This window comes from Desarmillaria tabescens (assembly GCF_030435595.1).
Source record: "Desarmillaria tabescens strain CCBAS 213 chromosome Unknown EV420scaffold_1, whole genome shotgun sequence".
In the NCBI taxonomy this organism is placed as follows: domain Eukaryota; kingdom Fungi; phylum Basidiomycota; class Agaricomycetes; order Agaricales; family Physalacriaceae; genus Desarmillaria; species Desarmillaria tabescens.
Window position 1 is genome coordinate 584,843 of NW_026848300.1, and position 13,742 is coordinate 598,584.

Here is a 13,742-nt window from a genome sequence, read left to right on the forward strand (position 1 = left end):
CAAACCTGAACCAGTGACTTCGGACCTAGTGCAAGCACGCTCCTATACCCTCGTACCCAAGCTTTTTTATGGTGTTTTATTCATTGTACAATAACTCTCATCTCAACCGGGCCACAATGTAGCCTAGAAGACATTTGGACCTCGGTAGAATATAGTGATGGTTACTCACAAAGGTACCGAATTCATATCAATTAATAGTTATCATCTACATCATGTCAGCAGATTCTTGCAAAAGCCTGTGGCAACAGCATGTCATTCTGTCATTAGACCTAGCTGTCGCCTACAACAGTTGGTTTACAAGTTGCTGCAGTCATTCAAGAGACCGCCACTTCGCGTCCCTGGATCCTCCGATCCTTTGCGTCTTGAGGCGCGATTGCGACAGTCTTCATCGGCGGCGCATTATCGTTGAATTGGTCTAGAACAAAAACGACTGTCAACATATCGTACGATCTCTCAGGGTTCCTAGGAGTTAGCGAAATGAGAGTCCAAGGTCTCCAGGCTGTCGTAACAGTGCCCAAGCATAATCCAGCATAGGCTTTCCTTTCCAGACCCGCCTGTTGGATGATGCTCTCATCACATGCACACAGGAAGGCACCTGCATGGAATTTATGCGAGTGACGTCTTGTTATAACTGATAGCTTAATTCCCTATAGTGAAGTACACAAAACATTCGAGAAGATAGAACAATTACTGAATCCTTTCCATTTAGTAGTGACCAAGAAGCTCCCGTTCGTGTTCCACAATAGCCTGTGCTTCCGGGAACCTTGGAGTTACCTTGACCTTGAAAGGCATCGGGCGGCTACAAGACAGACGATCAATATAAATTGCACGCAATCCCAAACGAGGGCTACGCACACCACCACTCCGTCTTCAACACATCCGTCAACATCCAACGGAAGGGGAACACCCTTCTCATCCGTGGCAGGTTCTATGTCCATAGCCCAAAGCAACGTGGCTATGATAGCAAATAGGGTGTTGTTAGCGATATGTCGCCCAACACAGATACGCCGACCGAAGCCGAAAGAGACGTGACTTCATATATATATCAGCATAGGCTAAGGATGTTTCAGGAAGGACGTGATCGAACCTCTCTTCCTTGGTGCCTGCAAGTCCTGGAGCGAGTTGGCCTGCTTCATCGAGGTGTCGGGCAGGATTGAAGTGCTCGGCATCAAGCCCGAAGTTCTCCGGATCTCTATTAATATGCCAGACGTTGGCGAGGAGGATGCTACCCGCCTGTGCATGCCAGATGAGTGGGACAGCGAACAAAGTGTCATTAGACTTACAGGAATGAAGTATCCGTTATAGATATCGTCCTCTGTCGACCGATGAGGAAGCCCTGGGGACTCATTATTAATATCTTTCACGTGTATCTCAAGAGTCAAACACACCGACTGGATCCTACACGAAGACATCAGTTCGCATCAAGCAAGGTACCGAGACAGAAAACATACCACTGGGCGCCATCTGAGAGTTTCCTTTACCATTGCACGGACATACGGCAAATGCTCGTGATCTGCGAACGTGGGGAGTCGATCGCGACCGATGACCTTGTCGAGTTCTGCTTGGGCTCGTTTCTGCGCATCGGGGTACAAGATCATAGCGAGCATCCACCAGGATAAAGCCGCTGAACTCGATTCAGCACCAGCCGTGCTACCGAAGAATCAGATTGGGAGTCACTACACAGAAATTGATGAGAAGACATACTACATAGCTCCCGCCAGCCAGGAGTTTTCATGTTCGGTCAGCCCATGCCTTCGGGCGCCTTGCGCCAGAGTAGCTGCAAAGCTGGGACGCTCATCGCCTTCGGCCTACACAAGTGAATTAGTATCAGCTTTCGATGAGGCGTCCATCGGGCACATACAACTCGATCCTTGACACTCTTGAAGAGGCTTTCGAACATGGACGAATCTTTGGCGTACCAGCCCTCCGCTTCTCTTTTCCACTTCGCGTATCTGGCAAATCAGGTATCAGCCCGTGTTCCCGTGACGATTTGTATAATCTTACTTGCTGGGGATATGCTGCATCCAGGGGAAAGCCTCCACCTTTGGGGTCGCGGGTATCAATCAAAGATCGGGTTTAACAGATGAGAATAAACTCACAAAGTGAGCACCAGGCATAGCAGCACGAGTCAACCGAGTAGCAAAATCGTTGATGCGTTTGATGGATGGGTCTTGTTCGGAAGTTGGAGGCCTATCGTATACAATGGACATGATGGTAGATGCGGCGGTACGGCGAACATGCGCTAGCCATCGGTCGGGCCCTGCTAGCATATCAGCTGCAAGAAGGACTGCCTCTTTGATTTGGATCGGATGGTATTGGTTCACGATGTTTTTGTTAAGGCCTTCATGAGCTGCTTTGCGCATATGGCGCCAGCTAAGCTGCGATATCAGGTGCGTACATTAGACCAGTGAGGTCAAAAGCTTACGAATTTCCATAATGAGCGAACGCGACGAACATTCCTCCAGTCATTATGTCTGAGGCGACGATGTTGCGTGGCCGATCCGAAAACTTTGCACGATCTAAGAGATCTGCGGCAACCTTCAGAGAGTTGATAACTATTAGAGGCTGCCCAGCAATGCTGAAGTACATAAGGTCGCCTAGAGCATAGTGTGAAACTGGAAATCATGCGCAAATGGAGAGTGCATACCATATTTCGTTCCCAGCTCAGTGAACGTGAGCCATTGTTTGCCACGTAGCTGGAGAAGATTGCCAATGATAGGAAGCCCTCTAGGTCCAGGTGGGAGCTTGCGCCAAGAGCTACGGATGTGATGAACGACGATGAAGGTGGCAATTGCTACAGCAGCCAGAAACCATGCAGGCGATACGTGTGCCATAATACTCGAAAAAGAAGAGATAAACTTGGTGGTGGTTCTTGATGTGATAGACTAAGCCGTCACGCGCATCGAATTCCTGGAACGAGCGCCTAATATTCTTCTCACCATCAGGTTCCACGGATGGGTGTTCGGTGGACGTCCACCAGCAAAGGATATTGCTGAGCTCAGGAAGGCAAGTATATCTTGTCTGGACCTCGACTAATCGATATCATCATAGTTTCTTGGAAACGCCCGCCTGCCCGTCGTCAAAACCATTTTCGAGCTGACCTTTGAGTCGGAGTGCTGAAAACAATTCACAGGGGTGAAGAGATAAGTACCACACATCCTTCATTACGCACCAGAAGACTTACCTACGGGGGAAAATCCTCAGAAAAATTTTTCTCGTTGAGCTGCTGGGCAACATCGTGGCGGTACTGGTTCAAGCTGGATATCGGAGTGGGCTGATGACCATGACGTGCGACATGCACGGAATTTCAATAACCACGTTGTGCGACTCTCTCGGGACCGCAACAGTCCTGTTTCTCAATGCAGCACCCCCACCAAAGAGCGATGTATGCAAGAGCTCTTGAGAACGAGAGCTTGCAGAAAACATAGTCGTCGTTCCTATTCTCCTTGAACATGGGCCAGCAGATTTTCTGACAAGGAATTCCGGGGCATCCTGGCTCCTGAGTCGTTGCTTCACTCCGGTAATGCAGTCCACTTTCTGAGTTATATGAAGGGACTCCTTTGTACTGTCTGTGATACATTCTCAATCCGAAGACCATGCCTCACTCAACAACAACGGTCTGCAGACTTCCAGCTGGTTCATCGGCATTGTCCCTGTCGGTCGTTCTTTCTCGCTCGGCCACGTAAATGTTTCTAATATGAATTCTATCCAGTCAAAAGTTGACGATCTTAGTTCCTACACAATGTCCTGGCGGCTCTTCAGTAGACTTTACGCTGCTACTACTATCCACACCGATAATATGATAGAAAGAAAGTTTCACAGCTTTGCTTTGCCTTGCCTGCGACTCGCGAGATGTTGAATACATGGATTACAGACTGTGGATGATAATCAGGCTTTCTCACCTTCTCATATTCACAGGCTAAAGACCCAGTGCCTGGAGATTGTTAAGTAAGGCGGAAATAGTGGGTACTTATCAATTACAACCAAGCGAGAATTTTTTACATTACGCACAACCTACAGTTACTGCCGCAAATCGGCATATTTCGGCTCCTCCCCAACAGTCCCCAACTCGGCGCCGCAACCGTGTCGTCCAAATTTGGAGGCATTGCTGCTGGGGTATTGAAAGATAGATATTAAAGACAAACATCATGCCGCCAATACTAGCGGCTCCCTGCGATATAAACACTGGTACAATTCAAACGGTCCGTCAGAATGGCACAATGTCAGCCGAGATAGCGAATCTCGGCCCGCGTCAGCAAGCGATCGGTGATTCAAAAATTCCGATTAGGCAAACCTTGATCGACACAAGATTTCTGATCTCCATACCCCCTCCCACAAATTGTTTCTCCCTCATTTCTGAGTCCTGTACAATGAAAATTGTATCGTTCGGAAGCTGAGCAAGGCTAAATGTGCTAGTGGTTTAAGGCGTAGGTATAGTGACCGTGCACAATTCACAGGTATCCACTAGAGTTTATGGAGTTGATGCAAGCAAACTTTTTGCTGGCGTTTTTAAGTCTCACGGCGTAACAAGGTCGTATTTTTTCCGCCCCTTAATCCCGCCTTACCTTACAATCGGATATCGGACAGAATCTGTCCTTCACAAATACGAAACGGTACTTCGGCGCGCTTTTGGCCTCTCCGATCGCTCAGGCAGACCCTTTTCTTGTCAGAAGACTTCTATACCCCAAAATCAGTCTTGTTATCCACTCTATTTCGCTGCTTTTTCCGGACCTAAAATAGCTCGTTACCAGGAGTGGGTTCAGTAATTTCTCTGAATATTTTTGTATACAGGAGGTTGTCCTGAAATGTCAAGTTATGGTCCCTAGTATCCCGTCTGAAATACGTTGCTATTGACACATAGCACGGACAGATGATTTTACTATTTTATCCTGTCTACTATGATAACCACCACTTCCCGGAGAATTTTGTTCTTCACGAACAGCGAATACATACAGGCTAATGTGGTCCTTTCAGTTGCATACGAAATCGCTCTTCGGCCAAATGTAGCGGTACATATCGCCTCTTTCCCCGGTAATGTGAGTGTCACGTTCATGTGTATCTTTTGCTGACATCGACTTGGCTTGGGAAGCACTTCCTTTGGATCGAGAAACTCCGTAGGTCCATTCGGACTACGGGACGCTCTGCAAATATAAAGTTTCATCCTCTCGACGGAGTAAGCATGGCTGAAACCTGGGAAATTTCCGGGCTCGGTCCTATACCTCACTCAGCTATCAGTATATTGGGTGTCTTCGAGAGCTTCAAACATCTACCTCACTGCGCAGTCCCATGGTCGGGTCGAGAGTACGAGTAAGTCTACAGCGGCTGTGTCAGCATCATTAAGAAGATCGAAGCCCATACTACCGTCGTAGAGCCGTTATCAAGTCAGGCCATAGATGCTTGTCGTTCTCTAGGTCTAAAGTTCATTATTCTGTCGCCAAACTCAACCAGGGTGAGCCATTACCGGTTTTCAGGCCACATTCATGTTTGAACATATGTATTTTTCGTGCAGGACATCGTTGCCACCATTCAACCATTTAGATCGATATTCCGGTACCCAATTCTGTCGTCTGGTCTCTCGTACCCTGTACCCTAGTATCACATCCCCAAGAACCTTCTCCCACCTGCGCCTTGGTCTTCTTTGTGGGCTATTCCACAAAGATCCAGGAACTCAACAGGTATTGCCAGAGAAATGGGCTTACCGGAACCCTTCCTGTCTTTAACCCGTACATGCTGCAAGAACACTATCTCTGTCCAGCTACACCAAAAACTGAATTTCCTTGTGCCATCCCAGACAGCGTCACCCTATGTGATCCTATCCTTGTTTCCGCGTCTCCCGTCGAAGAACGTGACCGCGAAATCGTCGCATGGCTTGATCGTGCTGCCGCTATCCTCGTCAACTTGGAAACTCACGTAAAAATGGATGAGATGAATGTTCACCAGCTTGCGATGGCTCTGCGTATCTTGCCTGATCGCGAACGTAAGATCCAAGTCATTTGGAAGCTAAAAGCACCAAATGATGTGAAGGCTTCCTTGCTTGACATTCTCGGTGTCGACATGAACAGTGGGCGAGTGAAGGTTGTCGATTGGCTGGATATCGAACATTCGGCACTCCTCAGGCATCATAACATCGTATGTGTTGTTAGTCATGGTGCAGTCAAAAGGGAGATCAATATGGAATTAATCTCTACGAGGAAATTCCACTACACAAGTCAACCAACGAGGTCCAACATACCTTCGAAGCGGTGACGGTTCTGGCAAAAACGGACGACTCGGACACATGTCCACGTGGCTGGTGCTTCTTGGTCCTCAGCTTTCATCACTCCAATATCCGTATCCATCTCCATCGCGTGATTGACGTCGAAAATGGTACATCAAGCGATTAATCCGGTTTGTACATACAGATGTACACTCAGTGAGTGATGCAGATCTGCAATGTTGGATCATGGTGTGCTATTTTGGATTTTTTTTTTCTTTATTTATCATCACTCTTTTTCGAAGGTACCTTCATTAGCTTGTTTGCTTCATTTAGATCACGCCTCAAACAGCTATTGGACTACATAGCATCGATGAAACGATCTCCGGAGCTCAAGGAGCGCTTTAGGGCATTGTCGATAAACACGTAGCTGTACCGCTAGAAAATATTACTAGGAGTTATTCACAAAACACAGTCACCTATCATGGCTTGATCAAGATCCAAGGTAAGCTATTTTTCAATTTTAAATTCCGTATATCGGCTCACTCATGCCCCGCTCACGTACCATCTCAATGCTAGGAACTCTTCTGTAAGTAATCGAGACCAGTGACATCATTCTGATTAAATGATGGATTGTTCTACAGCTTAATGCACTATACATTGTGAAAATTAGAAAGAAACACGTTTTCCGACAGCCCTCAGTGATATCCAAGGAGTTCTCGCTCTTGTTCTACTATTGCCTGTGCTTCTGGGAACCTTGGAGTTATCTTGGCCTTGAAAGGGATCGGACGACTGTGGGGATAATCAATACTTGCCTGGACGTAGAATAGTGCCCGACTTACACGACCAGTCCATCTTCAACGCATCCATCGACATCCAGCGGAAGAGGGACACCGTTTTCATCGGTGGCACGTTCAATGTTCATAGCCCAAAGCATCATTGCTATATCAATGAACAAGGAGTTGTTTGCAACGTGCCGCCCGACGCAAATCCGTCGCCCGAATCCGTAAGTGACGTGACTGCACATAATCAGCTTATTGCGTCTGCGAACCAGATATTAACGAACCTTTCCTCCTTCGTGTCTACGGGTCCAGGCGCCAACTTGCCGTCCTTGTCGAGATGCCGGGCAGGGTTGAAATGTTCTGCATCATGCCCATAAATCTCTGGATCTCTGTTGAGGTGCCAGACATTCGCGATGAGGATGGTACCGGCCTGTGTGTATAGTGGATGAGCACCGTACGACACCAAGGGTATTCCACACTTACGGGAATGAAGTATCCATTATATACATCGTCTTCCGTTGACTTATGAGGAAGTCCTAGGGACCGTCTATCAGAAATCGGGAATGTTCGTCTCGAAATTCATACTCACCGACTGGGTCCTGTAATGGAGTCATCGATTAGTATCGTGCATCGTGCGACACCATAGAAAAAGTGGACGTACCACCATGCGCCATCTGAGGGCCTCCTTGACCATTGCGCGAATGTATGGCAAATGCTCATAGTCAGCGAAAGAAGGCAAGCGATCGCGTCCAACGACAGCATCGAGTTCTGCTTGGGCTCGTTTTTGTGTTTCGGGGTAGGCGACCATTGCCAGAGTCCACCAGGACATAACTCCTGAAGTCGTCTCTGCACCTGCAGCGCTATTGGAGCTCGAGACGAGGACATCTGGCAAAGTTAAAGAAGACGTACTACATAGTTCCGGCCAACCAAGAATTTTCTCTCTCGGTTAACTCGTGTCTTCCTGCGTCCTGAATCAGAGTACCCGCAAGACTGGGACGCTCGTCACCCTTGGCCTTACCAAAACGAATGAGTATCAACTACCAAGACGTGATTGCTGTTCACGTACTATGCGATCCTTGACACTGTTGAAGAGCCCTTCAAACATTATAGAATCTTTAGCGTATGATTCCTCTGCTTCACGCTTCCACTTTGCGTACCTAGAAGGGGAGTCGTCAATGCATGCTTACACAGGACCTCACGAAACTCACTTGCTGGGGATATACCGCATCCAGGGGAAGAATTCCACCTTTGGTACCATAGGCATGATTGAAACAAACCAAGCACAGAGAGCAACTTACAAAGTGGGCGCCAGGCATAGCAGCACGAGTCAAACGTGCGACAAATTCGTTAATACTCTTGACTGATGGATCTTGTTCTGATGTTGGAGGCGTATCGTATACCATGGACATAATGGCAGATGCGGCTGTGCGACGTAGATGTGAATTCCATTTTTCGGGCTCCGCGAGCACACCAGCTGTAAGAAGAACAGCTTCCGCGGTTTGAATCGGATGGTATTTATATACGACACCCTTGTTGAGTCCCTCGTGAGCTGCCTTGCGCATCCGACGCCAGCTGAGCTCTAAATATCAGATGGAAGAACCGAGTACGAAGTAGAAAGGACCTCACACATCCCCGTAACGAGTGAATACGACCAACATTCCTCCAGTCATGATGTCCGATGCGACAATGTTGCGCGGGCGGTCGGAGTATTTTCCAGCACGACGGTCAAGTAGATCAGCTGCCACCTTCTGGGAGTTGATGACCACAAGCGGTTGCCCAGCGACATTGAAGTACATGAGATCACCTAGAAACAAGTCAGCTATTCCGCATCCTATACATCGGAAAGAACAGACCATATTTTTTCCCTAGCTCAGTAAATGTGAGCCATTGTTTGCCACGAAGCTCCAAAAGGTTTCCGATGAGAGGAAGGCCTCTCGGTCCTGGAGGGAGGTTGCGCCAAGGGCTGCGAAGGTAGCGAACGGTGGTGTAGGCGACTACTGCGATCGCAGTCAAAATCCATATCGGCGACACCTCCTCTGAGAGTATCCGAATCATGACGCCTTATTTCCGATGAGAGACGGACTTCGAGGAATTGGGAGAAGGGAGGTTGATAAACTCGTCCTGAACATGCCGTTTCTCTCTTGTACTTTTTATCTCCATACTTTCTCACACTCGAAATCCACTCTATTAGGTATTTACACCACTCATGAATTTGGACGCTCAGATTCAATGCTTGGGAACCAGGTAATGATTGGCCCGGTTTGTTTCAATCATTGATCACAACATATCTTGAGGTCGATCGCCCTTTGATCTGATTCAAACATACCCCCTGGCCCGACATGGCCCGCCACAGCATCAATGTTATGTATTTCTGATTATCTAGACAACATTGACAGCTTGGGCACACATCTGCTCCGAGCACCGAGTTCAAAAAATACCAGCTTCCCCGTAAGCAATCCGCGTGTAGTAACAGTGGCACAGTCGGAAACGATGGGTGCTTGCTACTGCCTTATGGTCCTATATTATCTATTTCATAGGCTCCTTAGCCACAAAGCCGCTCTCGGAGTCGTAAAAGCATGCAGCAGCCTTATTTGGTCTGCGCGATTTTCAGGACGTAATGTAGCTACAGTCATGGTCATTGGAAAATTCTCGGAGATCCCAGTTTGGTTTTGGTTTACAAATGAGAGGACACAAGGGCCTGTCTGGAGCCACATACATTACAACTCCAGTAACTACAATCGATTCTTCCTATCCAATTTCGGTAACTTTTGGCCCTCCTCGGGCGGTCATTGCGGCAATAATCACACGATCGCCGGATTCTGAAAGCAAGCTACATAATATACGCAGCTGATACGTAGCTGCAATTATATAGCACTGATGCCCGTGCCCTGAATTCAAGTTAGACGTACTTACTTCAAGCTGTATCTCGTACTCTCTGGAAACTGTTGGAAACACTACATTCGATCAGATAGCGCAAGTTCGTAAGCCAATTTGAAACTCAGTGACAGTCGACGCACTGGGCGCTCTGATGTAACATCCCAAGGTCAACTCTTCCTCCGAAGAGCAAATTGGGACTTTAACAATGCTCCCAATACAACGCGGATATATGTCTCTAGTAACAGGATGAGAGACTAACGAGCGATTACTAAGTACAGAACCCCTCGCAAACAGTAGCGATGATGACATATCAAGCCGACAAACTAACGTAGAGTGAACACACGCAACCCTTAGTCGAACATGATACCACCATCGACATTAATCTAATTATCCTAGTTAGTTACAATAGCAACCATGGACACAAGAGAGCCTTACTGTCTGACCTAATAAGAAGAACAATTTAAAGACGGTTGATGACGGGAGAAGGAAATACTTACCAGTGATGAGACTTGCCTCCTTAGATGCAAGGAAGGATACTACAACTGCGATATCCTCGGGCAGGGCAATACGACCCAAAGCCGCTGATTTATTAAGCTTTGAAAGTGTAAGACACAAGAACATACAGTAAGATCGATAAGCTCTCACCTCTTGCTCAAGAGTTCCCTTGGATGCACCGATAATTGTTTCGAAATGATCATCTAGAAATATGCCGAACATCAGTGTAAGCAGAATGGAAGAGCGTGTTCATACACATAGGTGTCTTCACTGGCCCTGGGGCAAAAGAATTGACCGAAATTCCGTGAGGACCGAGTTCCAAAGCTGATAAAGAGTATTCGTGAGTGGGAACCTTTATGTATATTTAACGGAGCTCACCCGCAACCTGGGTCAGTCCTCGTATACCAAACTTGCTGGCCGCATATGCACTAAACAGCGGCTGACCTGAACACTGTCAGGACAGATACAGGATATCTTAAGCGACTACTCACCTTTCTTCCCGGTTCCCGAGCACGCGCCTAGAAGGACATTGATGAGGGAGCTCCGAAGACACCGACGTAGAGCTCACCAATGATCCTCCCACCCCTTCCCTGAGCGACCATTTGTTTTCCGGCGTGCTTGTAACACAAGAACGTGCCGCGCAGATTTACAGAGGTTATACGATCGAAGTCCTCGACAGTAGCTGGTTGAAAAATGAGAAATCTGGGAGAGAAAGAAAGAGCTGGGAAATCATACTGTCGAAAAAAGACTTCATAATGGATATTCCAGCGTTGCAGACCATCTTGGAGAAATAAGATCTCGTTTTCGACAAGCAAAAATAGAACGTACCACATCGAGCCCGCCTAGTTTTTCAACGACTTGTGAAATCATGTCTTCAACTTGGGTTTCCTGTGAAACGTCTGCAAAGACATAGCAGCCCTTCCGACCAGAAGCCTCTACAGCAGCGAGCGCAGACACGAGGTTCACTTCGTTTGCCTGAAGATCATTGAGCGCGACGTCAAATCCGTCGGATGCCAGTCGGAGTGCGATGGCACGGCCAATGCCCTGTCCAGCGCCCGTGACAAGCGCGACTCTGCCTTGAGAAACCGAAGCGGATGCCATTTTGTGGAGGAGAGGTATAAAGAAGTAATGACCTGTGGCCGCCTTTATATATGATTGCCATCATGACATAGTCAGCGACCGATCGCGTCGAGTTACTTCGTGGTGGTTCGGTTCAAACGGAGTAACGAAGCCTTTGCCAAACATGCGTAACATGGTGTCACTTTGGAGCCATTATCAAATTCGAAGTCCGTCTACTTGTTGTCTACACTACACTCTTAAAAATATTCTTCAAAACTAGCTTGCTCTACTTTATTAATATCTAATATATAAAATCACCATATACCCGTTAAAGATGGGATCCGTCAACGATTTGAGGACCAAGTTCCTCTGACACCATCTTGGGCAGTAGAGTTATCCACCTTTTTTGGATGATTTCTGGCCCCTTCTTTCCAAAGTATCTCTCGCTCTCAAAGCTCCACTGGTCGTTCGCCCTCACCCAGTTACCTAGACCATCGCAGTATCGAGCAACCTGTAGGTCAATGGGACCCCCCCATCTCGGCACTTTCTTGAAGTTTTCCATGAACCTGGACTCGAGCTGCTTGTGGTATTCGTCAATCCAAAGCATGGCCCCCGCTACATCTGTCCTGAGCTCGTTCATTGCGATGGTGACGATGTTGTGGCTAAAGCCCGTCAGATTGATAACGACGGCGAAACATTGGAACTCACCCATCATCATCCCGAGCTTGTTCAAGGTTATATGAAACGACATCCTGGGAAAGTGTATCAAGTGAGTCCTCCATTCCCCTGTTGAAGAAAGATGAATGGCTCACATTCCCCAAGCAGAGCATATCAATGCAGCTCTTCTCGAGCTCTTTGATCACCGGGTGATTGATGACTTCGTCTGGCAACTGCATATCAAACTCGAGAAGTGAAAACGATGGTTTCGCGCCGATAGTGCATCTGCGAACTTCGAGGTACGATTCGATGCTTCGAATGTGAGAGTTGTTGCGGTCGGCGGCCTGTTGTACGACAGATTCCAGGTACTCGTCGAAGGTGTCGATGAAACGCTTCTGTGCTTGAGTGCTTGCTGTCTTCTTTGCGAGGTCCCAGAACCTATGACATACGATCAGTCCATGGCTCATGAGTCTCTAACCGTGAGGTACTGACTGTCGAGCAACTTCTCCTCCAATCCACTCTCCGGCAGGTCGAGGTTTCTCTGTATTCCGGATAGCATCCATGACTATGTCCTTCTGCATGCGCACTGGATACGCCAGTCAAAACCGTTACCTCTGGTAGAAGCTACTGCTGGCTTACCTTCTGCCTCCGTCGAGACGTCCGAGTACTCGTCGATGACGAAGAAACTGTGTGATCCCATCAACAATATATCCCCGAGGAATAACTCAAACACCTACAGATTCATGAGGTCACACCCACTACGGAGACGCGCTGGAGACGGGGAAGGATTAGGCGCCTGGACAATCAGTTCTTAGGACTCGCAACACTTGCCTTTGTCCGCCAGTGGGTACGCAAATGAAGCTAGGAGATCTAAGTGATGGTGTCCAGTCAGTCCAAGTCCAATAGGCACCGCAGTTTGACCTACTGAAGTCGCAGCGGTCGAACGCTTCCTGGGCCTTCGTTTTGAATGCCTGATGCTCTTGGTCAGAATATTCGACATAAACGTATTCCACCATTCAACTTACTCGGAAGCTTTGCGCCCAGGCTGCCGATTCCTTCTTGACTTCAGCATAGTGGGGGTTGAGATGGCGCGGCCATTGCCAGTTGGCAAGCGTATCAGGAAGGAAGATGCGTTGAGACATTGAGAATAGTGGAGGGAAGGTCTGGGGATTTCTGAAAGGTCAGTCTGGAACGCTCTTAAACTAGTGGATCGCTGAATGGCCATTTTTAAAGGCAACCGGAGATGAACTGCTAGCGATAGCGTGGATGAAACCCGTTGCAACGTCCATAGATGGATACTGGTTCGCGAGATTTACCCTCCTTCTGGTTGGGATCTTACCAGTGTATCGAGGCTGCCGTGCCTTGCTGTAACATAATCCGGGCGCGACCTTGGCGTAAACTCCGGTATCTAACTCCATGCGTCGATGCTTCGAGCGCCACTCTGCGCGACCATTCCTGCGCGGAGTTGAAAAACCACCAGAAAATGAAAAGGCCGTCTCGCTTACATGCTAAGACAATATGAATTCAAACTGAGGTAGTTCGTTCATTGAATATTCTGACAGTAATAAACACGACTGAGAAAAGGTCGGTCCTTCACTCTGGGTCGATGATATATGATCCGCGTTCCGTAGCGGGATTACAATGGTTCATAACGATCCTGCATCAACGGTAAGTCGGCC

At 47.9% G+C, this 13,742-nt stretch overlaps 5 protein-coding genes across 5 annotated transcripts; 1 reads left to right on the plus strand and 4 right to left on the minus strand.

Annotated features, from left to right (window-relative positions):
• Positions 1–557: 557 nt before the first annotated feature.
• Positions 558–3,044, minus strand: EV420DRAFT_14870 (cytochrome P450). The gene is made up of 12 exons (XM_060470471.1): positions 2,648–3,044; positions 2,426–2,597; positions 2,100–2,373; positions 2,005–2,042; positions 1,862–1,952; positions 1,705–1,808; positions 1,452–1,650; positions 1,389–1,398; positions 1,284–1,336; positions 1,088–1,233; positions 856–1,032; positions 558–799 (listed from the first exon to the last, which is right to left on the minus strand). Exons 1-12 carry the CDS (start codon positions 2,832–2,834, stop codon positions 706–708), a joined length of 1,545 nt encoding a protein of 514 aa, XP_060339004.1. The 5' UTR covers positions 2,835–3,044; the 3' UTR covers positions 558–705.
• A 2,135-nt stretch (positions 3,045–5,179) lies between these two features.
• EV420DRAFT_1472477 (uncharacterized protein) lies at positions 5,180–6,246 on the plus strand (the record flags this gene model as incomplete). The annotated part of the gene is made up of 3 exons (XM_060469054.1): positions 5,180–5,307; positions 5,412–5,449; positions 5,594–6,246. 3 exons carry the CDS (start codon positions 5,180–5,182, stop codon positions 6,244–6,246), a joined length of 819 nt encoding a protein of 272 aa, XP_060339005.1.
• Positions 6,247–6,891: 645 nt separating this feature from the next.
• EV420DRAFT_1633636 (cytochrome P450) lies at positions 6,892–9,030 on the minus strand (the record flags this gene model as incomplete). The annotated part of the gene is made up of 12 exons (XM_060476215.1): positions 6,892–6,985; positions 7,036–7,212; positions 7,260–7,405; positions 7,459–7,511; positions 7,565–7,574; positions 7,637–7,835; positions 7,885–7,988; positions 8,042–8,132; positions 8,184–8,221; positions 8,274–8,547; positions 8,602–8,779; positions 8,829–9,030. 12 exons carry the CDS (start codon positions 9,028–9,030, stop codon positions 6,892–6,894), a joined length of 1,566 nt encoding a protein of 521 aa, XP_060339006.1.
• Positions 9,031–10,059: 1,029 nt separating this feature from the next.
• EV420DRAFT_14911 (NAD(P)-binding protein) lies at positions 10,060–11,584 on the minus strand. The gene is made up of 10 exons (XM_060470711.1): positions 11,176–11,584; positions 11,083–11,128; positions 10,916–11,029; positions 10,839–10,865; positions 10,726–10,791; positions 10,603–10,671; positions 10,498–10,550; positions 10,350–10,446; positions 10,288–10,295; positions 10,060–10,235 (listed from the first exon to the last, which is right to left on the minus strand). Exons 1-10 carry the CDS (start codon positions 11,446–11,448, stop codon positions 10,203–10,205), a joined length of 786 nt encoding a protein of 261 aa, XP_060339007.1. The 5' UTR covers positions 11,449–11,584; the 3' UTR covers positions 10,060–10,202.
• Positions 11,585–11,592: 8 nt separating this feature from the next.
• EV420DRAFT_1757023 (terpenoid synthase) lies at positions 11,593–13,205 on the minus strand (the record flags this gene model as incomplete). The annotated part of the gene is made up of 9 exons (XM_060480502.1): positions 11,593–12,068; positions 12,115–12,158; positions 12,219–12,501; positions 12,556–12,649; positions 12,703–12,749; positions 12,801–12,834; positions 12,889–12,933; positions 12,989–13,034; positions 13,089–13,205. The coding sequence occupies 9 exons, from the start codon at positions 13,203–13,205 to the stop codon at positions 11,735–11,737; spliced, it is 1,044 nt and encodes a 347-aa protein (XP_060339008.1). The 3' UTR covers positions 11,593–11,734.
• Positions 13,206–13,742: the final 537 nt, after the last annotated feature.